Source organism: Manis pentadactyla, chromosome 6 (assembly GCF_030020395.1).
Source record: "Manis pentadactyla isolate mManPen7 chromosome 6, mManPen7.hap1, whole genome shotgun sequence".
Lineage (NCBI taxonomy): Eukaryota > Metazoa > Chordata > Mammalia > Pholidota > Manidae > Manis > Manis pentadactyla.
In genome coordinates this window covers 34364369-34388569 of record NC_080024.1, presented here as the reverse complement: position 1 = coordinate 34388569, position 24201 = coordinate 34364369, and the positions used below count along the sequence as shown (strand labels likewise).

The window sequence follows — 24201 nt, the reverse complement described above, 5'->3', positions numbered from 1 at the left end:
GTATGTGATCTGCACATACTAGATGTTAAATAAACATTTGTTGACTTTACTGAATATTGTGACTGTATTAGTTAGCTAGGGCTGCTGTAACAAAGTACTACTAACCGGGTGGTGGCTTAAACCACAGAAATATATTGTCTCACAGTTCTGGAGGCTGGATCTGAAATTGAGGTATTTGCAGGATAGTTCCTTCCAAGGGCTCTGAGGAAAGGATATGTTCCAGGTCTTCTTTTTCCTTGGTTTGGGGATGGCCGTCTTCTCCCTGTGTCTTTTCACATAGTCTTCCCTTATACATGTCTATTTCCGTGTCCAAATTTTCTCTTTTCACAAGGTCACCAGCCATATTGGATTAGGTCCTACTTTATGACTTCATCTATTAATTAATTATATCTGCAACTACCCTATTTCCATTTAAGGTCGAATTCTGAGGTATTTTTAGGTCTTTGACATATGAATTTGGGGAGACACAATTCAACCCATACCAGTGACCCCCACAGAATGATAAAAATCCAGAGTGAGAAGAGGCCTTAAACACCATTTAGTTTCTGAATTTTCTCTTACCCCTAGGCAAGAAGAGGACTTGGGGTTTTAATATTTTAATATTTTTGGCAACAGAATTTTAGGGTTGTTTTTGTTTTTTAATGTGTCTATGTATGCTTTCCAGAATGGTTCCCACTGCCTAAGCCTCAGACCCTTCAGAACGTCTGCAACAGGTGAGCACCACCTTGGAAAGCTTATGTTTCAGCAAGGTTGAAGGGACATTTTCCTGGACCTTAGTCCTGAACATTCAGATCCTGAGCACCCTAACTTGGGGGCCCTAAGGCCCAGGAAGATCCCCAGGGACAGCCAGGCACCTGTGAGTCTGTGAATTTTTCTCTATGAACCATTTTACTTTCAGTGAGATTGATCATTAAAATTGTTTGTGCCCCTCAACCATGCCCAAGGCCCTGAGAATGAGGGAATGCTGGCCTGTAAGAAAACCTAGTGGGTTTATTATTCTCCAACACAGAGAAACCACATAACATCATTGAGTGGCTATTGGGGGAGGGGGGACAACTTGATTCACGGAGGTCATGCTTTCCCAGGCCCTTTCTACGCAGTCTCGGCTCAGACCAGGGCAGACTTTTATTACCAGCTTTCAACAAATCCCTAGTTTCTTTTACAAAGTAAAACAGATAATAGAGACATTCCCGGAATAGTTAGCTAACTAAGCTGTGCCAGGCAACCTCAGGGCTAAGAAGAACTCAGTGTTTTCGGACAATGACCAATTACAATAACCAGTATTATTTGATCTGAGAGTAATTAGCCGAGGCTCTGTTCTTTTTGCTTCAGTGAGGAGGCAAAAAGGGCAGTGAGGAAAACATCAGAGACAGGGGAAATGAGCTCAAATGTCAAAGGAAAACATGCTCTCGCAGGTGGGGAGAAGGGGACAAGATCCTCACTGAACATCTGGATGTTGTTCTTCTCTGAAAGTATAATAGGGTTTAACCCCACCAGATTGTTTGATTTTTCCATATTTAACTGTTCACATGCCTTAAAAAGCCTCCATGTAGAGTGCTATCTGAGCACAAAGAGTAGAATAGGTTGGGACAGAGCACTGTGATGATAGAGCTCTAACCGATGATATTTGAATAAAGAGCACTATGGACTGCTGAGGGCTCTCCTGTTGGGAGGGATGGGTCCCCTCAGGACATCCACACACTCCACTCTGATTTTCAAGCGCTCTGTATCACCTGAAACTCCCCATTCTGGAGACAGGTTAGGGGAACTGCTGTTCATCATTACATTCAAGATAGGCAAACTTTCTCTTGCCAGTGCAGTCAGGCTCCCTAACCCCTGGCTAGAGATATTCAGAATTTCGTGCCTCCCTGTGGCTTTCTCCCATTTCACTACTGGCTCCCAAAATACATGGTGATTCCCACAGCCACCTACTATGCTGCAGCTGTCGACCCTGTCGCACGGCAGAAGGAAGTGCCCCAAGTCCCCCGCTGCTACCCTACCAGTCCTTCCTTCTAGGCCGAGGGGGACTTGGATTCACTGAATATCCCTCTGGCTTTTCCAACCACACACAACACCCACCACCCTTGCCCATTGCCTTGCTCCCAGCAACACCTTTGCCTTAGCTCAGACATCTGGCTTCTCTTTGCTCAGATCCTCAAAGCAAGGAGTAATGTCTAGAGATGTGCTGTCTAATACAATAGCCACTAGCCACATGTGGCTATTTAAATTTAAATTAATTAAAAGTAACTTTAAAATTTAGGTGCTCAATTGCACTCGCTGCATTTCAAGGGCTCAATAGCTACATGGGGTCATGGCTACCATATTGGACAGGGCAGAAAAAGAATATCTTTGAGATCATTGGAGTTCTGTTGGACAGCACTGATCTAGATTATCACATGAGAAAATCCTTGGCTTGGAGGATGGCTTTGTTGTTGAAAGAGGACTAAAGTTCAGTGTGATGTTTCCTACGTGCCTAGCAGGGTGCTGTGTGTATTACTGCTTTTATTCCTCACAAATCTGATTCCCATTTCAAAGAGGAGGGAACTGAAGCTCAAAGATGTTAAGTAACTTGGCCAAAGTCGTCAAGCTAACTAAGTGGCGGGGCCAGGAATCATCAGCTACACAAGTCTCTGTGGCCCTGTCAGTTGAGTCAGGTTGAATATGTGGTGAGTGAAGAACAGCGAAGGTGTCTCTGGCTTTTCTACAAGATGCCTGCAAAGTGCAGAGGACCCCTGCACGGGCTGTAAGAGCACCGCAAAGCTCTGCCTGGGGTTTGATGGTGACCTGATTCACGGGAGCCTGGTGAAGGCACACTCACTTGTTAGATTGACTGGAAAATTATAGGACAGTTTCTTTGATGCCATTTCTTCCTAGTGTTGGATATATTTGTTAGTTCGGGTGTCTGCTTTACCCTGTCCTAAAGTGGAAGCATTAAAAAAGTACCCACTCTCCTGGAACAACAACAAAATGTCCTTACTGAAAAAACTGATGATATTTGAATAAAGTCTGCAGCATAGTTAATAGTATTGTACCGATATTAATTGCTTAGCTTCGATACATTTACTATGGCTATGTAAAATGTTAGCACTAGGGGAAGCTGGTGGAAGATAACTCTCTGTATTACTCCTACATCTCTTCTTACAGCCTAAAATTACTCCAAAATAAAAACAAATTGAAAATAGAATTGTCTGCTCAGTACCTGCCCTTTTTATCTTCCTATGGATCTGGGAGAAAATGACAAAGACCCCAGATGAACTAACAGCGGCCAGCCTTGCACTGCAGAGAAAGCCCTTCCACTGTCCAGGCCGCTGGCAGCAAAGGCAGGCCTGCTGGAGCAACACCAGGCTCCAGTGACTTGTACCAGCTTCCCTGCTTCAAAGCCCTGCTTCACAGGCCCTGAAGACTGTTATTTGGGCAGGGGACCCTGGATGGAGAAAATATGTGCCAGCTCTTCTTCAGGCCAAAAGCTAATGAGCAGGCCTCCAGCTGGGGTTCCCTTCTCCCCTGACTAGCCTGGAAATTGGCAAGGGCCAGGGATTTGCAAATTTCTTCTCTGTCATATGTCTATGAGGCAATTACTCCTGAGTTTGAGGGTAAAGCTATGTGTTTGTAGAAACAGTTTGCTGTCATGGGAATCAGATACCTGAAAGTGTTTTATGTAAATCTTATGCAAAAATTAGGCAAATTAGAACTCTGGGCCAGACTCCAGCAATCCTGCATCGTGGCCCTGGGGAGGGGCATCAGGGTGGTACTTACATTTGACATTAAATAGGCCCATCTATTTTTGCTTAGTTGGGGATTTGCATGGCCATGAAACTTAATTCTGAATGTCGGATATCAGTCCTGTTGTTAAATGCCCCTGGATTCTGTGGTTTTTCATCACGTGGCTTTCCACTTGTAAACTGTCTTTGGCTCTAGACATGGGTGTACTTAAATGATTGGCACTAGATTAACGAAGACTTTCAAACATTATAAGAAAATAGGACCCATGAAGACCCACAAGGGCTGCAGGATCAGCCCCTCCCTCCCTCCCCAGCTTCATATCTGCCCCCTCACACCCTCTTTGTCCCAGGCCAGCCAGCAGGCCTGTCTTCCCCTCTTTAAATTCATTTTTTTCTCCCTCCCACCTCAGCCTCCCCTGGCCTACTTCCTTACCTTTCAGGCAAATGCCACCGCCTGAGGGAGGCCTTCCCTGACCAGCTCCTCCCATTCTAAGTCAGATATCTGGGTCTTTTTCTTCACAACTATACTTATGCATTTATATGATAATTTGATTGTCTGACTTCTCTACTAGACTTCACTGCCAGAAGGCAGAGTCTTGCTTGTACTTCCCAGAGCCAACCACCTACTAACACATGCTAGTTGCCCAGCTAATACATCTGCTCATCTCCAAATTTATAATTCAATAGGAGGTCAACTTAAGGATTTGTCCTCCCTGTAATTTGAACAATTACCTCTCTTCCTTTGCTCCATCTCAGGGGGACCCAAGAGAGCCTCTCAGATAATAACCCTGAGGGCTGAGCTTCAGAAATGCTGTAAATAAGGGTGTTTTCCACCCATGCTTCACCCTCCAGTATCCCTCTCCTCCTCTTCCCCTTCGAGGGTTCTATGCTTGCCGCCCTTGAAGCATATTTCCAGTCAGGCTTTTCTGCTTGGTGGGGGCTGCTGTATCTCTAAAGAAGGATCCTTAGTTATGTATTTTTTGCTTCTATAATTATAATTGTGGGTCCTTTATGTATCCATGATGTCTGGAGACATGGTGGGGGGAAAGGGAACTGAATGATAGAATGCTGAGATTTTTCCCTTCATCTCAGTAACAGGATAGGTAAGAGTTTCAGTGCGGAGGTTGTATTTCCACTTGCCATCAACTTTACTAATCCTAGAAAAATTCTTTTTGCGACACTCTTCTAGTCATCTCTTTTTCTTTACTTTTCTTCTTTCCCCTTAATTTTTCAGAAGGGAGGCCTCTGGAGAAACTCTGTTTTTTCTCTCCCACTTTGCTAGGTTGGGCAGGGTTCCTGAAGCTGAAGACCTCGCCTCCCAAATGCTGAAAGGCTTTCCTAGAGACCGTGTCTCTGCTCAGGAAGCCCTGGTCCACAATTACTTCAGTGCCCTGCCATCTCAGCTGCACCAACTTCCTGATGGTGAGTGATGGACTATGTGTGTGTGTGAGCACGTGTGTGTGTGCACACGCATGCATGTACACATTTAAGTCTCTGTGTCTAAGCATTTTCTCTGAGCACCGGAGAATCATAGACTTTGCAACCAACCAGAAGTGAGCTTAGATGTCAGTTTACCTGGCAGAAGCAAGATGGGACCCAACCTTGCCTGAGTTTTGTATGAGATTCTCCGGAACTGGAAAGCTCTGGTGGGTTGAGGTGTCACAGACCTCATTGTAATGATCCCAGCATTTCACATGTACATGCTTACACATAGAAATTGAATGAGGTGAAAGTTGCCTCTGAGTTGTTTGCTTTTGCTAGCATCTGCCTGGAGAAGCAGAACCAAACTTCCTAACAACCCCCTTCTCTCTTTGCATGGAGCGTAAGATGATAGGTAACAGGGATACATCACGAGAGGAGAGCTGGGCCTGTCCTGATGGGTAATCTGATGCTGCCGAAGGAAGTACCAGGTGGCATGCGGGGCGGCAGTGGGGGCATCCTCCCAGGCTGGACACCCACGGGAAGTACAAGTTACCCTGAGATGGGCTTTGCTGCCTGGGCCCGAAGTCATCCTCCAATCTGAAATCCGCTGAGGAGTCACATGGCTGGAGCGCTCCTCATGTTTCTCAGAGTGGCAGGAAGGGCTGATGGAGGATATGGGCAGTGTGGTTGGGGCCCAGCTGTTTAGGCAGATTGTTCTTAGGTGGGGTTTCTGTCAAATATCCACTATTCAACTGAAGACATTTTTTAGAAGCCCTAAGCCAGAGATAAGAAATCTAACAAGGAAGGTCTAGGGGCTCAGTCAGAGAAGAGGGCATTCAGAGGGCATGTGGCTGGTGAGGGTGGGGACTGGTCGGGAGCTGCTGCCCTGGAGGTTTAGACACACAGTCTGACCAAAGACTGCAGGGTTTGCAGACATGGCCCCGCTGTCTCCAGGACATTGTCCTGCAGCAGTCCAAAGCTCTTTGTTTGGGACATCTTGAGGCATTTTATTATGAAAGTGAGTCATTTAGGATCTCCAAAAATAACCACAATCATACAACTCGGGTTAATGTCTTACTTAACCCTCTAAGAAGAGTCAGTTATCAGTATTTATTAAGTTGCCTTTAAGTGTCAAGAACACATTAAGTGCCATAAAAATTGAGGAGAAAAAAAGAAACTTGTCGTTGACCTCAAGGGTCCTAAGGAGTGGGAGGAAAAGAGGGTGAGGAAGAGGAAACAGGGCACCCTCATACACACATTAGCACAAATCACATCTAAACAGCTGAAGTCTGTGCATAATCAGCTGCAGATGTTCAGGGAATATGTGTATGCTAAAGGCAATTCTTTGGAGAACTAGAATAACTCAAGTGAGATGGACTGGACTGGAGGTGAATCTGGAGTGGAATTTGGAAGGAGGGGAGGGTCATTGTTTGGCTATGGCTGGAATAAAAGACATTCTAGGCAACCTACAATTCTTACTCCCATGCTGCTACCTCACCCCTGACTTAGTCCTCCTCTGCCCTCCACTTCCCGCCCGATTCCCAATTCCCTCATCCCAGGCTGAGCCCCTAGATCCTCCTGCTTAGCTTCCTTCTCTCAGGCTCAAGACCTCTACCTACCACTTCCAGCAAGTATACACACCTGGGGGCGCACACACACACACACACACACACACACACTCACACTGTCTCTCTCCATTTCCCTACTGGCCCTCCCCCAGGATCTATTAGTCTACATACTGAGACCCACTGGGGACCTTTTTGGGGGGCACCAGCTTTTGCCTGACAAGGAATAATTAGGAAGAAATGGCCACTGTCCAACCAATGTGTTGTGAGAAGCTTGGGTCTGATTCTGCCTGGCCGTCCAAAGCACAGGCACCAACAGAGGGGCTCTGCAGCGTGTCTCTGCTTGTGTGGTGGTGGGGTGGGGGAGTGTGCTCATGCTCATGTGCGGGTGTGACAGAGAGGCCCATCTGTATTCCTTCTCTGTTCACCCAGCCACAGAGCCAAATCTACTTTGACACTTTTAGAAAAATGAAAAGATGGAATCTTGCAGGAGCCTGCCTGCACTGGGGGGGGAGACGAGGAGTGCTCGCAGCAGGAGGGAAGTTGACTTTTCTTTATACATATAGGGGTTTTTCCATGCAGAGTTTAAATTATGCCTGATAAAAGGACTTTCGTGGATGTTTCAGTTCTTTCAAATTCTCCTGGCTTCCTCCCAATTAAATGAGGTTTGTCAAAGCCACAGGGCTCTGCTGCTGCCTCGGCCGACAAGCACTTCCTGCAGCGACATCTCAAATCCCCAAGGGAGAAGATGAAAGGGCCAACGCCAAGAGACAGGGAGGGGGGTGCGAGACTGGGTGTGTGTGTGTGTGTGTGCGCGCGCGCGTGCGTGAGAGAAGGGGTGCAGAAATGGGTTCAGAAACAGACTGACAGATAGGATGAGTCGACAGGGAAGGTAAAGCTACCAGGAAAATTGGAAAGAAAAATGGAGGAAGAGAGAAAAGCAGTGAGGACCAGTTTGTGTACCTTGATGACAGGGCCCTCACCAAGGACACATCTGCTGAGGGATGCAGGCCCTTGGCCTGGCAGTGATAACCTGCTTTTTCACTGCTCATAGCAATGAACCTGTATTAAGAGTCTCCTTTGCAGGCAGGGAGCACCAGCCCCCAGTTATCACAGTTCCCATTCTGTAGGGACATAGAATCTCCATCCCCAGGGTGGGCTGCCCCAGGCATAAGAACTGTGAAAAAATAAGACATGCTCTTGTGAGGAGTTAATAAAGAGCATTTCTCTACCATAATTATGCAAGAAGTCCTGTTCTCTGGTGGCATTTCAGTATGGAATCATTTAGGAGCTTATATTTATATCCTATTATTCTGGTTTTATTCTGCTTGCAGGATAACAAAGTTGTCACTTTAAAGTATATTCTGTTCTCCCTTTGGTCTGGAAGATGCTAATTCTTATTGGCTGCCCTCTGAAGGAGACAATTTAAGCATGAAACCTGTGGCTGGGAAATATGTGAAGAGTGCAAGGACAGCCTCAGTCCCAGTGGAAGAAGGGCAGAGAAATTCCCCACAAAATGCAAGAATTGCTTCCATCCATCCATGTCTAATTTTCACAAGGCTGAGAATCCTAACGATACTTTCTCTAGGTCGTGGCAGTAAGCTTATGGCCAGAGGAAACTGGGGGGTTACTTGCCATGAAAATCCAAGGATTCCAGGATTAGTTCCCTTTTGGAGAGTACTCCTAAGTGGAAAGCATGAATATTAGAATGGCAAGCATGTGGGAACTTCTGCCAAGCCCTGACGTTTTCCCATATTGCCTCTTGAACACCTGAAGAAACATTTGTTGAGGGAGAAATTATTGGTAGTCTCTCTCAAAACACGCCCAACAGCAACCTAATTGCTTTTGCAGATGGCCAGGGAGCCGTTCTTCCCGCTCGGTCACCGGCTTCTGGCCACACTTGTGGTCCTCAGGGCTGAGACAGCAGTGAAGGATGTCAGCTGGGGCAGCTCGGACCTAAAATTAGGCCCTTGGCAACTCTCTAATCTTAGCTGCAGGTTCACCTTCTGCATTTAGTTCCTTTTGCCCTCAGCTTGAACTTGGGCTCTGGAAGAGGAATGCTGCGCAATGATTTGGGGGGTGGGAGGAGTAGAAAAGCATTGAGCTGCCCCTTCTAGAAGCTGGCTCCACTCGGTTCTTTCAGGGAGCCTTCCAAATCTTACCCTTGGGAAGTTAAGACTGATTTTGGAACCTGGCCATTTTGAACCACAGACACTGATCTGCAAAAGTATTTTTTTCTCTGGGGCAGTAAATGCCACGTGATTTAAGAGTCTGGTCCTTAAGCCCCAGTCCTTGATCGTCACGACATCAAAGGCTGCCTCTCTCTGTGGGTTGGTCACATTTTGCTTTCCAAATCCCTGGCTTGAGTCTCTTCCATTCCTTCCTGGACTAAATCCCCCTTCTCCTTTAAAACAGGTTTCAGCATCTTAGGAAAAAAATCCTAAAACTTAAAAGCTTGCAATTGCTTCACAACCAATTTTGTGAAAACAATTTACCAGAGCCCTTCTTGTCAACATATACTTTCATATTTGTAGGGATGGAGGAAGGCGTGGCCTTTGCCCCTACTCTCTATCACAGCACTCTAATATTTATGCTCTGGAAGTTCTTCAGCAGGACCTATGCATATACCCCATTAAAATATGACTAACTTTTTGTTTGGCTCCAATAAAAAATCTTTAGGCCTTCTTTGAATATTATCTTTTTAATGTATTTGAAGGTCCCTCAATACCACTTTTTCAAAGCTCGCTTCTCTAGGCTGAATTCCTTTGACCTTCCCCTCCCCCCAAACATAGACTCCATTTGTCTCACGTTTTAACCATTTTGTTTCATTATCCTATTCTGAACCTTTGCCAATTATTTGGCTTATCTTTGAGTCTATGGTCCCAGGGTAAACTCAGTTTTTTAATATTGTGGATGAATTATGTTCCAGTTCATTCAGCTGAGAGTCTATTAAGTGTAATATTGAGAGATACTAAAATGAATTAGTCATGGACCCTGTCCGCAAAGAGCTTATAGTCTTTAAGGAAATGAGACAAGTATATAAACACAGCTACAGATCAGGTGTGAAATGCTCTGGGTGGTCAGAGGAGGTGAGGTTAATTTCACCTAGGATCTAGGATGGCTTTGTAAGTGAGTCTCAAGAGACAATGGGATCCAGCTCTTTGGGGAGGGAGGACACCCAGGAAGAGGAATGTCATCCTCCTCCATCTGCCTAACATTGTTGGGAAGGTGCCTCCTTTTAATAGTGGCACAATCCTGACTCATATTCCATCCTAGTTTTTACTCCTTTTTATTTGTATACCTTCTTGCAACAATTTAAACACTATTTAACATGTTTTAGTGAAATTTAGCACTTTGTATGCTAATGATTTCAAATCTATTCTGTTTATTACTTTTATTGCCTAATCTTTGCAGAATTTAACCAGATTATTTTGTCGTGCTATAGGCTAGGTTTCAGGAGTTGGGGATGGTGGGGAAGAGAACAAGGAGAATCTGAGATGGTCTCTTGACTTTATTCTGCATCTAAGAGTTTGTAACCTAATTCAGACACTCTTTCTACCTTTTAAACCCTCCATTAATCAGGACTTAAGAAGCAGTATATCAAGAAGCAAGTTAGGGAGTGTCCTACATAACACTCTTCACCTTCTGTGCTCAAAGTTGTCCTCAATCCATTCCAATATATTGGTAAGATGTTGGGTTGAGACCTGGCATATGGTGTTGCATAGAGTTGTGTTGCTGGAAGTTGGGTAAACCAAGTCCCTCAGCCCCACAGACCCTTTACACTGGTTAAATTTGTTAGTATTATGGGCTGAAAAAGTCTCCAAGTAAAGATAAACCCCTCAGGAAAGGGAGACACTTTGAGTGGGAAAGGATTGAGATGTACTATTACAATATATTCATTTTATAGATGAGTCCCTGACACCCAGGAAGCAATAACAGTGGCTGCCATTTACTGGGTATCTATGTGCTTTACATAAACTCTTATTCAATCTACATACTAGCTGGTGATGCTGGAGTTATTAGCCTCATATTACATATTAAAAAACTGGAACTGAGAGAGGCTAGGGAAATCGCTCAAAGTCATACAGCTAGTAAGTGGAAGAGCTAAGATTTGACTTCAAGTCAGTCTCCCAAGTCAATCTTCCCACTCCTCGCTGCTGCTTGCTAACATTCACGTGGGAATTTAGCAGCAAAATGAGGATTAGAACCAAGATCTTACGACTCCCAGTCCTGTGACTGTTCCACTGTCTCATGCTCTATGTTTATTTAAAAACCTTCCTGGGAAAAATTCCACATGTTCTCAAGTAACATGTTTAGTATCTCACAATTAAGAGGGCTTAAGTTTATGTTTAATAGAGACTCATACCCCTGACTACTCCTTAATCTGCAATGTCATCGTGTTTCTGTTCTTTTTTTAAAAAATATACAGTCACCCTTGGGTTTTAAGATTTCTTAATCAATCCTGGTTATTTTTTTGTTTTACTGTAATCCAATTTTATAAGAAAAATCTCAGGAATCTGGTGGAAAATTGGGCAAAGGCATAAATAGCAATTTATAAAAGAGGAAACAAAAGGAGTATACCAACACATGGAATAAATAATTTTACCAGTGATTAAATATATACAATAACTGTTAATTATTTTTTCCCTCAACCTAATGACTCCCAGTGCTGATGAGGTTGTGGTAATATGATTCTGATAATGGCTTAAATTGGGGCAACCTTTACAAAGCATTATGCCATACATATCAGGAACCATAAAAATGGGCATAACCTTCAGCCCTATACTTTGGTTTCTGGAAAGCATCCAAAGAAACAATTGAACAGAAAATATATATATAAACTAAAAATAAAAGAAACTATCTAAATATTCAACACTAGAGAACTAATTGGACAAATTGTAGTATATTGTCTCAGCATACAGTATTATGTGACCATTTAAAATGATAATTCACAGGAATGTGTGGTAATATGGAAATGCTTATGCTGTGACATGAGCTAAAGGAAAGTGGGATACATAACTGAATATTATAATGTACCTGTGAAAATGTATTATGCATATCAAAAAAACTGAAAAGCAATGTACAAAAATAAAGTGCTCTTCTCATTTAGGCGCCTTGTGGGTAATTTTTTTCCATTTTCAAAGTTTTCTTTAATGTTGATGTTATATTTATTGCCTTTATTGTTTATTTGAAAGCATGGGCTAAGACAGATTGTACAGGGAGTTCAAGCTCTGGATTGAGAGTTAAAAGACCTGCATTTTCTTCTTTTTTTTCCCCAATGTAACATGCATTATTGGCTTTCACAAACCCCACTTAGTCAATCTACATAATGGGTTAGCACTCTTTTCCTTTACCCTAGATTGACAGAATGTTTATTTTATTAAGCTTTTAATTCACTAAATGCAAGGGTTCTTATAAATGCAGTCCTGGGAGAATGTGGTGGGAGGGAGAGGAAAAGATAAATAGGCACTAATTAATTTTAAAAGGAAAGATCATCTGCTTTAATCGGAAATGCATATGTTCTGTGCCCCTAGTTAGCGTTTTAAGTGCACTCCAAGTTAGTTAGCAACCTCAACTTAAAGCGCTGTGTGATCCTTCGGGCTTTGAAGATATGAAGCCTATATACATACACATGAGCTAAAATTACCACATAGTCATGAGGCTGTGTGCACTCTGAATAATTAAACGCACTAAGCAACTCCAGCTGATGGATTGATGATGTGTAAGAGTAGGGCAAAAACCACGTGACAAGGCAAATTACAAGACATTTTGAAATGATGGTTTAATTTCCAAGCTTTCTTTTCAACTTGCGCTTTCTCCTTTAGCCATTACCGGCAAGTAAACTGAGATTTGATTATCTTGTTTCCTGTGAAAGGTTACTTACCTCCTCAATCCCATTAAGTCACTTTCTGCACTCCAGTGCACTGAGCCTTCACCAGGTTATCAGCCCAGGAAGAGTAAATGGAGACACCAGGATCAGATTTCTAAAGGAAGGAAAGTTAAAGCAAAGTTTGAAAGGGGTGACAGCCAACAGCCAGGAGCTTAGGAACTCAATTAGACTGAAAGACAACTATCTCATTATCTCGGTCTGAAATAATCTAAATACTTAAGAATCTAAAAGTTTTAAATAAACTTGTCCTACTGACTGTCTAGATGACTGAATTTCCCTTCTCAAAAAATTTTAAACACCCACTTTCGTATTTATTTATTCTGAGCGCAATGCAGCTGTGATAATTACGTTGTCAGATTCAGTAAGCTAATGAGGAGTCGGCGGAATGGAAGGGTTTGCGTTTGTGAGTTTGCCGCAGGAGAATAGCTCTGCTGCTTTTTTCCTTCTTTCTTTTCCTTTCCTTTTTTTTTTCCCTCTTGTTTCCATTTTCTTTTTTTATGAGTTGGGAAGGAGAGTTGGGCAGCCCATGGCCACACTGGGATCCCTTTGATTAACTGGTTGCCTTCCCAGCCCTGTTCTGCCAGGTAATGTTTCTCTCTTTCCCCTTCTGTCTCTTTTTTCTTCTCCTTCTTCCCTCTCTTTTCCTCCACCTCCAACTCCTCCTCTTTCTTCCTCTCCCTCTCTGCCCCCCTTCCCCTTCCCTCCTTGCTTTTGAGGAGCTACTGCTTTTGAGGGGCAACAAAGCCTCAGGGAAATCTTCATGCCACTGTCCCCAAGGCAAGAGGACACTTCTCCCTGAGGGAAGTTCCCAGATGGTTTGGACTCAGTTGATTTGAGAGTAATCTGTACTGTTCACGTACTGTGTGTTTTAGCTGTAGACTGGTTGTGCTACTACATGAGCTAAAAGAAAGGAGAATAGAAAAATGCCTGTTATAATGTAGCTGCAAAGATGCACTATGGATATCAACAGAACGTGTTGTCTCCCTTTCCAGCCTAGCAAATATGTAATTCCAAACTGAAAGAGTCAGGGCCACAGATTACTCCTGGCATGCAAGGCAGAAGTCCAGGCCAAGGGAGGCAGAGCCCACACTGCAGGTTTATTTTTTCCCTTTGGGTGTGAGCAGCTTTTAGCAAATAGGATTACTAAGGCATTTTATGCTCTCAGTGCACCAAAGCTGGAAGCTTCTCTTCTTGTTAAATTGTACAATATTTAGAGTGACCCAGGTTGTGCAGATTGTGAGCCTTGAAAAAGCAATACCCAAGTGGTAGGATGCCCTGAGCAGGTTTTGTGGATGTGCTTTGGTGACAATGTGGCTGTTGCTGTTTTTCTCAGATAGTATCTATGCTGATGCTTGTAACAATGGCTACTCGTTATTAAAAATATATTGTGTATCAGGAACGACCTAAGCTGTTTTGCATGTATTATCTTCCTTAAACTTAGAGCAATCTGTCAGGAAGCCCCATCTCCATTTTGCAGATAAACCCCTTAAAATGTGAACTTTTAGAGGTCTTGGCTCATAATTTTAACACAGTAAGCACTTGGGAATAACACACACTTAACAAACACAGGCATTTATAAAAATGCAAACTGCCAGCATTCTGAACTAAATAAATACATAAATCAGAGGGTGAAGGTAGTATGTGTGTATATATATTAGTGTGTGTGTGCGTGTGTATATATATACATATATACTCTCTCTATATATAATATATATTTCAAAAATTGTTTTTTTTAACAAAAGTGGCACATTAGAGTCTATCTAAATAGATGTCTAATGTACCTAATGTAACAGGATTTGAAACTTTCCAGAACATCTAACCCAGTGTTATGCTCATTGCCTATCACCACTGGGACTAATATCTAGACTCAGCTTGATATTAATTCCCTTCACCATCTGTTCCAACCCATTTTTCCAAATGTATCTTCTAGTCTGTCTCGCTCTAACGCTGCAAGACAGCGTGCAATTCTCTCCAACACTTTCCTCTCTCTGTGCCTCTGCTCATTCCAGCCCCTCAGGAATGTCCTCCCTGGAAGGCCTTGGCTATTGAGAGCACAGTCATTCTTCAAGGCTCAAAGGGCACTTGTCCATGCTTGTCCCATGCTTGCTGGTAGTTAGGAAAGGGGCTGTCATAATTCTTTGTTTGCACCTCACTTTTGGCCCTTTTTTTTTATTAATGTGTATGTGTCTCCCAGTTCTGTTCCTAATTTTGCCTTTTCACCTAGCATAATGCTTTTCCCAAGTATTTGTTTGGTAAATATGCAGTGAATTGTATTCAATGGGAAGCCTTGACAGTTATTAGTAGATTCAGTAAAGTGAGTTATCCTTGAGTCAGTATAAACTACTGGTGCATAAGTCTGGCTCATGTTTTGATGTCTCTTCAGGTGACAAATATTACAACAGACAAAAAGTACACTGTGAAAGATCCCAGGAAATAATGTGTTGGTGCATTTCTCTTTTCCTCCCTGCAGAGGAATCTTTGTTTACAGTTTCAGGAGTGAGATTAAAGCCAGAAATGTGTGACCTCTTGGCCTCCTACCAGAAAGGACACCACCCAGCCCAGTTTAGCAAATGCTGGTGAAAAGAAAGGGGGATATCCTCAAGAGTCTTCCAGGTAAGTGGTCCCAACAGTGAGGGTTCAATGGACAGGATTGAAAGTTGATCACTGCCAGGTGGAGAGGGCATTGTTCATGGATTCAGAGCACCTCTGTTCTGTGTCTGGCTCTCCATTCCCACTTTGGGACAGGTGGCCTCGCTTCTTCAGGATGTGAAAGGAGGATGATAATGAGCATTCCCTGTCTCTCCCACTCCCAGAGGAGAGGTAAGACTCTTAAGACTTACAGGTCATCATAAGGCCTTCAGCGGACACATGTGCCCACTGGCATATTGTATTCCCTTAACTACATAGTTCTCTCTGTTAACTGATAGGACAAAATCAGAGGCCAGGGTAACCAACCATCCCCATCTACTCAAGACAAGGAGTCCCGGGCTGTGGGACGTTCAGTGCTAGAACAGACACAGTCCTGGGTAAACCACAGGAATGCAAATTACTGGCTGGCCTGCCCCCAAGTGGCACAGAATACCTGGTTGAGAGTCTGGCCCCACCCAAGAGAAGGTCTTAGAGGCCTATGAGAATCCAGTCATCACTGCCACAGTCTTCTTAGGCTACTCCTCGTACACATTCCACACGGGTGATTACAGGTAGTGGGCTCATTCAGTGTGGGTTCTGGGAACCACTGGGGTCTGATGGGGAGGCAGGAGCCATCCTCAGGTGTCATGGCACAGCTGCTCTCCGGAGCCTCCTCAGTCAGGCCAGGGCAGCCTGCCTTCCGAGGTAATCTCGAGGCGGAAGGAGTGCTGGGGAGGATTTTCCCAGAGCTACCATGCCCAGGAGGAGTTCTGCTGGTAGACACAGGAGCCAAGTGGGACAACTCTACTATAGTACAGGCATCCCTTTATGTGACAGGAGCACTTCCCATACTGGGCCGTCCATGGTGGGTAAAGGGAACAGTAATCTAGAGAGAAGAATCAAGGTGGGACCCATGCACAGAGCCAGCCAGCCGACCAGCTACATGCCAAGCAAGCCACAGGCATGAGACTGATTTGGCCACCCATTTGGCAACCATAGCTAGGCCTTGCTTCATAACAGAACCTTTTGGGCCTAATGGTAACCACTGATATACTCCCACCCCCACCCCCATGCCAACATCATTCATATGGCAGGATTCAGCTCTTTGCAACTCTCTAGGATCTCTCTTTGGCTGTTGTTATTTAAAGACATGTACATATCAAGGATGTCTGCCTTCTGGACCTTTTAAGAGCATTTTATTTTGAAATTTGGAAAGATAAGAGAAGTTTAGAATTATACCTATGGAATTATATATTTAGAATTACAATAGGCAATACAATAATATGCTATTTCCCAAGCAAAATATTTTCTAGAGCAGAAATTTTACTGTGTAATTATGTCAATCAAATGCATTAGTTATGAGAATAGGATGTGCTTTAGCTACAACCTGTAAAGTGAAGGACTTGCCCTTCATAAAATTTTCAAAGACATTGATGGAAATGGTCCCAGATGATGATGCCTCCATAAGCATTATTATTATTGTTGTTGTTTTACTAAGCAACCAGAAGGGAGGGAGATAACCATAACCTTCTGATCTACAGTGACTTCCCACAAAAAAATCATTGCTTGCAGATGTAAATTGGTCACAAAAGAAAATCAGTTAAATGCAGCATGTCAAACTCGGTGCCTATGCCATCAGTTGGAGAAGGGAGGAGGCAGATTTAGCCTCTTGGAGCAATCTTATGCTATCCCTCAGCCCTTGGTACTAATGTAAGGAGATAAAACGCATGGAAGAACCGCAATAGGGAAAAGCTCAAGCAATTAAACTGTTTAATAAATGGCTCGGGATCAGCAAAATCTGGGAGTGCTGGAGTTAAAAAGACTAAAAGTGATAATCACAAGGACACTTGGGGCCTGTAAATTTTTTCCACTAAATTGAATTTATGTTAAAATATTCATTTTTCAGGAGATTCAAAATGTAAATTGGAATATCAGGGCTTGTAACTGGCAGCAATGCCTCAAAATTAAGACTTTTAAAGCTCTTCAAAGTGTCAGTTTCAGGCATGGAAAAAATGTATACTAATGTCTATGATTGAGAAATAGAGGGCAAGTAAAATGTGCTGGGTACAGACCAAGTGCCAGACAGTTTGCACAAACTATTTCAAAGCTTGGCGTGTTTTGAACTGTGGGGTGTGGTGAGGAACAACTGTAGTTTGTACATGGAAGATAGATTTTGATTATTTTAACAGTTTTTAGTTCTTATTATCAGGGGTAAGATGCTGCCTCTATTATAATTTATTATCACTTTTTCTATCAATGTACATAATTCCATCAGCAACTTTGCAATAATATTTAGCACATTTTAATCTGTACATTATTCATTATTTTGATTTAGTTTATTCTTCATTCACTTCCAGGTCTCATTACTGCTATTTCTGCTTTGATTTGCTTCAGCTTACTAAGAAGCTTCAAGTCAAACTCCACACTGGACCAGGAGTGCTATACCATCACCTGTGTCCTGGCATACTTTAAACATGATGTCTGGGGCAATGGTACATAATACTTGCAGAAAAAGCAATGAAAGGTTATTGCTATTGTCATCTGCCCAAATTTAACAGTGACGAGCTCAACAATTAGACATAGACTGAAATACTCTGGACTTCTGAATAATTTCATCCATTTCATTATTTGACAGCAAGATCCCTGGGCCAGAAGGGCAACAGGACAGATGGGAGACTGACAATTGAAAGAATGTGGAGGCAGAGCTGATGCTTACAGAGGCCTGTCACTCCTGCGTCCGTGTACGATTTTCCCCAACAAAAGGACTTCTGTGGCAAGGAGAGGATTAGTCTAAAGTTTAGAAAAGTCTCCAGGGAAGATGGTTTCTTGGATAAAGTTGTCAATGAAAGGACTCACTTAAGACTCTTCATTATGATTTCCTAGGGGGCATTTCTGCCTTCACTAACTACTCCACCGCAGCCAGATTTTAAGCATTTGGATTGAATTGCAGGTTTGAGTTAAATTTCAGGCTGTCTCCTTCTCCTGAATCCTAATTGTCCATGATGACAGCAAAAGTGATGAGGAATCTAAGCTCTGATTTGATAGTGGAGATACTGAATAGACATATAATAGCAAGTGTTCCCAAAGATGTAATTTAAGCCCTGTTGCATTATCAGGCACATATGTGTGTGCACACATGTAACCCTCAAGTGAAATGAGAGATCTGTCTTGGCTAACACATGTATCATTTTCTACAATGACTCCTAAAAGAAACCAGGTAAATGCAAGTTACTTTGTCTAAGGATCGTCTACTCAGGAAATGTAATAACCTAGAAACTAGAGACCTCTATATAGCCTTTAGAAGAACAAGGAGGGACTAAATAAGAATTTTAAAAAATAGTACCTGTTCACTCGAAGTCTGAAGTCTGAGATGGAAGCAGGAAAAATGCATTCAGGGGGTCCAAAGAAATCTACCTTAGTGATTAGATTTTAGTGATTTTAGAATGGCATTTGACAAAGCCTGTCCATATACACCTGAAAGATGAAACTGTAGGGGCTGGATGATGGGGCAGATGTGTTCAAAGACTGGTGGCTATTCAACCAAGAGAGAGGCTAGTAGAGGCTAGTGTGATACAAGGTTCAGCCTTGACTCCCATTCTGGTCAAATGTTTTCATTCATCACTTGAATAAAATCAGAGAAGGTGCACAATTTATTCATACATCTCTTTGAAGCAGGTACTATTATTATTATTATTATTATATTACTTCCATTTTACAAAAGTAGAAACTGAGGCTCTGAGTAGTTCAATAAGTCCTCCAGAGCAGTACGCCAGAGTTAAGGTGCATATTTGAGGTTTGACCATTTCCAGTGTCTGTGATCTTTCCAATAATCACATACCCATCAAATCACATACACAAGTCTTGAAGAGGCTGCTGATGGTTAGCACTGGATCATGGTTCAAAGCATTGAGATCTTGCTAAAAGCTAATATGTACCGCTACTTACCTATTAGAATGACCAAATTCCAGAACACTGACAACACCAAATTGCTGGGAGAAATATGGAACAAGAGGAACAAACTCTCACTCATTGCTGGTGGGAATGCAAAATAGTACAGCCACTTTGGAAGACAGTTTGGTGGTTTCTTACAAAACTAAACGTACCTTTAGGATAGATCCAACGACCACATCTCTTGGTGTTTATCCAAAGGAGTTGAAAACTTGTGTCCACACAAAAAGCCTTATTTTATAGCAGCTTTATTTATAATCACCAAAACTTGGAAAAAACTAAGATGTCCTTCAGTAGATAATGGATAAATAAACTGTGGTACTTTCAGACAATGAAATATTATTCGAAGCTTAAAAGAAAAATGGAGGCATGGAGAAACTTAAATGAATATTACTAAGTGAAGGAAGCCAATCTGAAAAGGTTATATACTATGTGATTTCAACTGTGTCACTCTTGAAAACGCAAAACTGTGGAGACAGTAAAAATGTCAGTGGTTGCCAGGGGTTGCTGTAAGGTAGTGATGAGTAGATGGAGCACAGGGGATTTTTAGAACAGTGAAACTATATACAATATAATGGTAGATAACACGGCATTATAAATTTGTCCAAGCCCATAGAATATACAATAACAAGAATGAATCCCAATGTAAACTGTGGACTTTGAATGATAACGATGTGTCAATGTAGGTTCATTGATTGTAACAAATGTACCACTCTGGTGGGAGGTGTGGATAAGGGGGAGGCTGTGCATGTTTAGGGCCTGGAGCATAAGGAAAATCTCTGTAATTTCTGCTAAATATTGCTGTGATCCTAAAATTGCTTTAAAAATACAGTCTATTACAGTGACTGCAATGTCATGTTTGTGGGGAGGGATTTGATAATATGGGTGAATGTCATAACCACATGTTGCTCATGTGAAACCTTCATAGGATTGTTTATCAATGATACCTTAATAAAAAAATAGTCTATTAAAAACAAAAAAAGCTAATGAGTAAAAAGCCAAAATAACATTTATTCCTATCAAATTTCATCTGATTTAATTCCTTACACTTGAGGCTTAAAATGTCAACAAGGTAAGTGAGGCTGTTACCTAGTGGAAATTGGCACTTTGAAGTACAATATGAATTAATGGTACTTCTGGCTGCCCACAAAAAGTACTGCTAATATTTTTGATGATATAAGTGACAGAATAGGATGGTGTCCCAGAAAAGGGAAATGGTTTTTTCTCTACTGAACAGGTCACATCTAAATTATTGTTAAGCTTAACTCTACCCATCACACTTTAAAAGAAACATCATATTAAAGTAAGTGTGTATTGTACATCTGTTAGTATACAGATCTAATCCTGTTTAATCCTCTAAACAAGACTAAGAAGTAGGTGTAATTATTCTCGGTTTTACAGAGAAGAACACAGAATGTTGAAGTAGCTGGGATTTGATGCTCAGACTCTGTCCCCAAAGTCTGTGCTCTCCCTGCCCCCAGACCCAACTCTGTGCTGTGTGCTCTGGAGGGCACCCAGTAGAAGAGAGGGCATGGAGATAAGGCACAAGGAGGAATAGCCCCATGAGGAAACCCAGGGCGATGTTCTTGTGTAGGCAGACACCTGACTTTTAAAAACACAATTTTTGTTTAATTTGGTGTGTTAAGTTATTTTAGTGATGCTTACTTATTCAGTCACTAGTGCTATTCACCTAATATTTCTGTCTCCTTGACTGGACAGCACTTCCTGGCCCTACAGTGCACACACAGGGCTGTATGAGTAGTGACAGCCCATGAATTGTGAATGGAAGTAATATGTGTCACTGCTGAGCCAGGCCTTCATTTGATTGTCAGTGCAAGAGGCTCCAGATCTCTGTTTTTCCCTCTGTTACAGTGACCAGAGCATTCAAGATAGTTCCAGAATGAGGAGAGGTAGAACAGAGTCCCCACATGATATTTGATGAATGTATAGTGTAAAAGAGAAATAAAACTGTGTTTGGAGCCACTAACATTTTGGGGTTATTTGTTACTGCAGTATGGCCTAGCTTATCTTGACTAGTACTGGGCCACATAAAACATAGACGTGCTCTGTCCAACATGATAGTTATTAGCTGTGTGTGACTATTCAGTTTAATTAAGTTAAAAATTCAGTTCCTCAGTCACACTAACTGCCTTTCATGAGCTCAATAGTCATGTGTGGCTAGTGGCTACCATAAGGCACAATATGGATATAGAACATTTCCATTATTGCAGAAAGTTTTGTTGAACAGTGCTGACACAGAGAGGTAAGATTTTTATGAGAGTTGGTAATATCTTCTAACATTTTTTAATATTTTGAAGTGCACACTAATACCACCTTGGAGTTATCCTTGAAAAGTTCTGCCTTTTAAAAATGAAATCTCTGGGAGCATCCAGGGGAGGTTACCTTCCAGAAGGAAAGAAATCTCCCTGAGCAGTTACATTTCTTAGAACCAAAGCATTCAGAAGGTCCCTTCCTGAAGGTTACATTGACACAGAAGATTGACAACTTTTTGTTACTCTTGACGCCTATCACAAATGAATTCCCAGAGCAGTTTTATTTTAGTCTTTCCTCTCTGAACCTATTCACATTTTCTACTTCTAACTCCTTTCCATCCCTAAGTAGGTTAGTAGGCATCTGGTATAAGCTCTGAGGTGCTCGGTAATGAATTCACCCAAATTTGTTAGCATCCTTGTAAACAATTGCTTCTATTGTAAGAACTGTCACTAGATAATACAAGAAAATCTTCTGGGAGCCCAAAACAGAACCAAGAAATAAAATAATACTTCCTATCTATTCATTAATTCATTCAACAAATGCCTGGACACTAGAAATAAAAAATGGAAGTTCCCCCGAGGATCTTAGAGTCTAATGGGAGGTAGGTGGGAATAAATATAAGATCCAATGGCACCATATCAGTCTGCCTGATGTACAGAGATGACAGTTAGTCTTTGTCTTGAAGTGAGAGTTTGCCAGGCAGGCAATCGAGAGGGTGAAGAAAGGATCGTCCTGTGTGAGGGAAATACAAAGCGGATAGGATGTTTTGGCTGTAGGGAATTGAAAACCTCAGTTCAATGGCTTAATTCATGAGGATTTCATTTCACATAAGAAGTCCAGAAGTAGGTGGTTCCAGCATTGATTAATTTGATGGGTCAGTGACATCAACCACCCGGGTTCCTTCCGTCTCTCTCCACTGCATCTTCCGTGTCTTCCGCTGCCTTAACTCCCAGGTCGGTTCCCCTCATGGCCACAAGATGCTCCTGGGTGACAGCCCCAGGCATCAAATGCAGGTAGGACAGTGTCCAATTGGAAAAGAGTGTTTAGCTCCCTGTGTGCTGCTTTTTCAAAGAAAGCACAGTGCTCTCCACATTTAGTGATCGAATGTCACATATCCACTCCTAAACTACTAGCAAGGGAAATCAGATGGTTGTTTCAGAATGGTCAGAATTTACTCCTGATGTGAAGCTGGGATCATCTTTCCCGAGGGGCAAATTCCTGAATATTCAGTTTGCTTCTGAATGAGGAAGAAGTGGGGAATGACTGTTGGACTGGCATCTGGTAGAATCTGCGACAGCAGCTAATTGACCGTGGGGCCTGGGAGTGCAGGGAGCGGGGCTGGGGGTGAAGAATGGCTATAAGCTTTCCTGCCTGGGGGCCTGGGTGACTTGTTATTTCATTTATAGTCAGGTGATCAGTTTGGGAGACAAGGTTACCAGCTCATTTCTAAACATCTTGAGTTTGGGGTGTACATTGGACATTTGCAACAGCTGACCTGGGACCAGGCTGTGAGGACTGGCTGTATGTGGGCACCACCTACATACCAATGTCCTTGAAGTCCCAAAGGTGTGATTGCTCAAGAGAACATATACAAAAAGGAGAGGAACAGGGTGGGAGAAGCAAGAATCAGCAAAGGAGACAAAGCATGAGCGGCTAGAAATTGGCGGTTTGGAGACGTGGGCAGAAAACTAGAGTCATTCTGGGTGACAAAAGTTAAGAACAGTGTTCCCCCAGAGAAAAATGCCAGGAGGGTGGCAGACCATGGATTTTGGGCGGTGCTGGTCACTGGTTGCTCTAAGTGAACAATCTCTATGCAAGGTGGTCGTAGAGAAATATGATGAATTAACAAGAGCAAGGTAAGGAAGGAGAAGCAGGGAATGTCTTTCAGAAACCATCACCAAAGGGTGGAAAAGATGGAGTGCTGGCTTCCACAGAGTGTGGAAGGACTGAGAGGGCTCTGGTTTTGTGTAGCACAGGAAAGATCTGTGCATTGTTACAGACTGAAGGAGAAAGAATAGGTCAGAGGAATCCATGGAGAGTCTAAACACACTAGGCATGCTCCCTCCTTGGGCTTCTGCATGGCCCTTCCCTCTGCCTGGAGCCCTGTCTCTCTACACAGCCAACTCCCTCACCCACTCCCAGCCTGCACTCCAAAGCCACCTGTCCCCTTTGTAAAATGGAGATAATAAGAGTATCTCATGGAGCTGCTTGTGAGGACTAAATGAGTTAGTACATTCAAAGTATTTTAAACAGTGCCTGGAAGATAGTAAGCACTATAAAACATAGCTAGTAGTAGTGGGGCGGGGGGCTGCAAGGGGGTAGTTATATGGGGGTTGTAGTAGACATAGTAACGTGGAAGAAAAAGGGACCAGGGAAATTAAAGGAGCCAAAGCCACAGGGTTCTAGGCAGCCAGGTAAGGCAGGAGTCCAGGAGGACAATAAGAAGCCAAGGTGAAGAGTTAGATTGGGGTTTGGAATGAAGCTGGGGGAAGAAGGGCAGTAACACCTGATTCTGGTTGGTTGTGACCATGGTTTACCATGCTGAGCCCAGCTGGTTAGCATTGCAGGCACTTTTCTAACAAAGTGAACTTGGGTTTTTTATTAACCTCCTGCTCTAGGAAGCATTCAAAAATGAATATTCATGTTTTAAACTATAGGTATTTTTCTCTCCAAATTCTAATTCCTGCAAACTTGTATGCAATATAATAATGGCGCTGGTTTTTCTGTCCTCTCTGAGATATTTTTGTCTTTT

At 42.7% G+C, this 24201-nt stretch overlaps 1 protein-coding gene across 4 annotated transcripts in view; it reads left to right on the top strand.

Moving 5' to 3' along the window:
- The window catches only part of CDK15 (cyclin dependent kinase 15), a 74847-nt gene extending 53698 nt beyond the window's left edge, over positions 1–21149 (top strand). For 3 of the 4 annotated variants that reach the window (XM_057503688.1, XM_057503689.1, XM_057503687.1), the window contains 4 exons: positions 665–713; positions 5005–5144; positions 15070–15212; positions 17585–21149. In XM_057503688.1, coding sequence (XP_057359671.1) covers positions 665–713; positions 5005–5144; positions 15070–15179 — 299 coding nt within the window. In that variant the 3' untranslated portion in view covers positions 15180–15212; positions 17585–21149. Of the gene's footprint in view, positions 1–664; positions 714–5004; positions 5145–15069; positions 15213–17584 lie in introns of those variants that run through there. The other variant, XR_008998207.1, reaches the window with a different exon arrangement.
- Positions 21150–24201: the final 3052 nt, after the last annotated feature.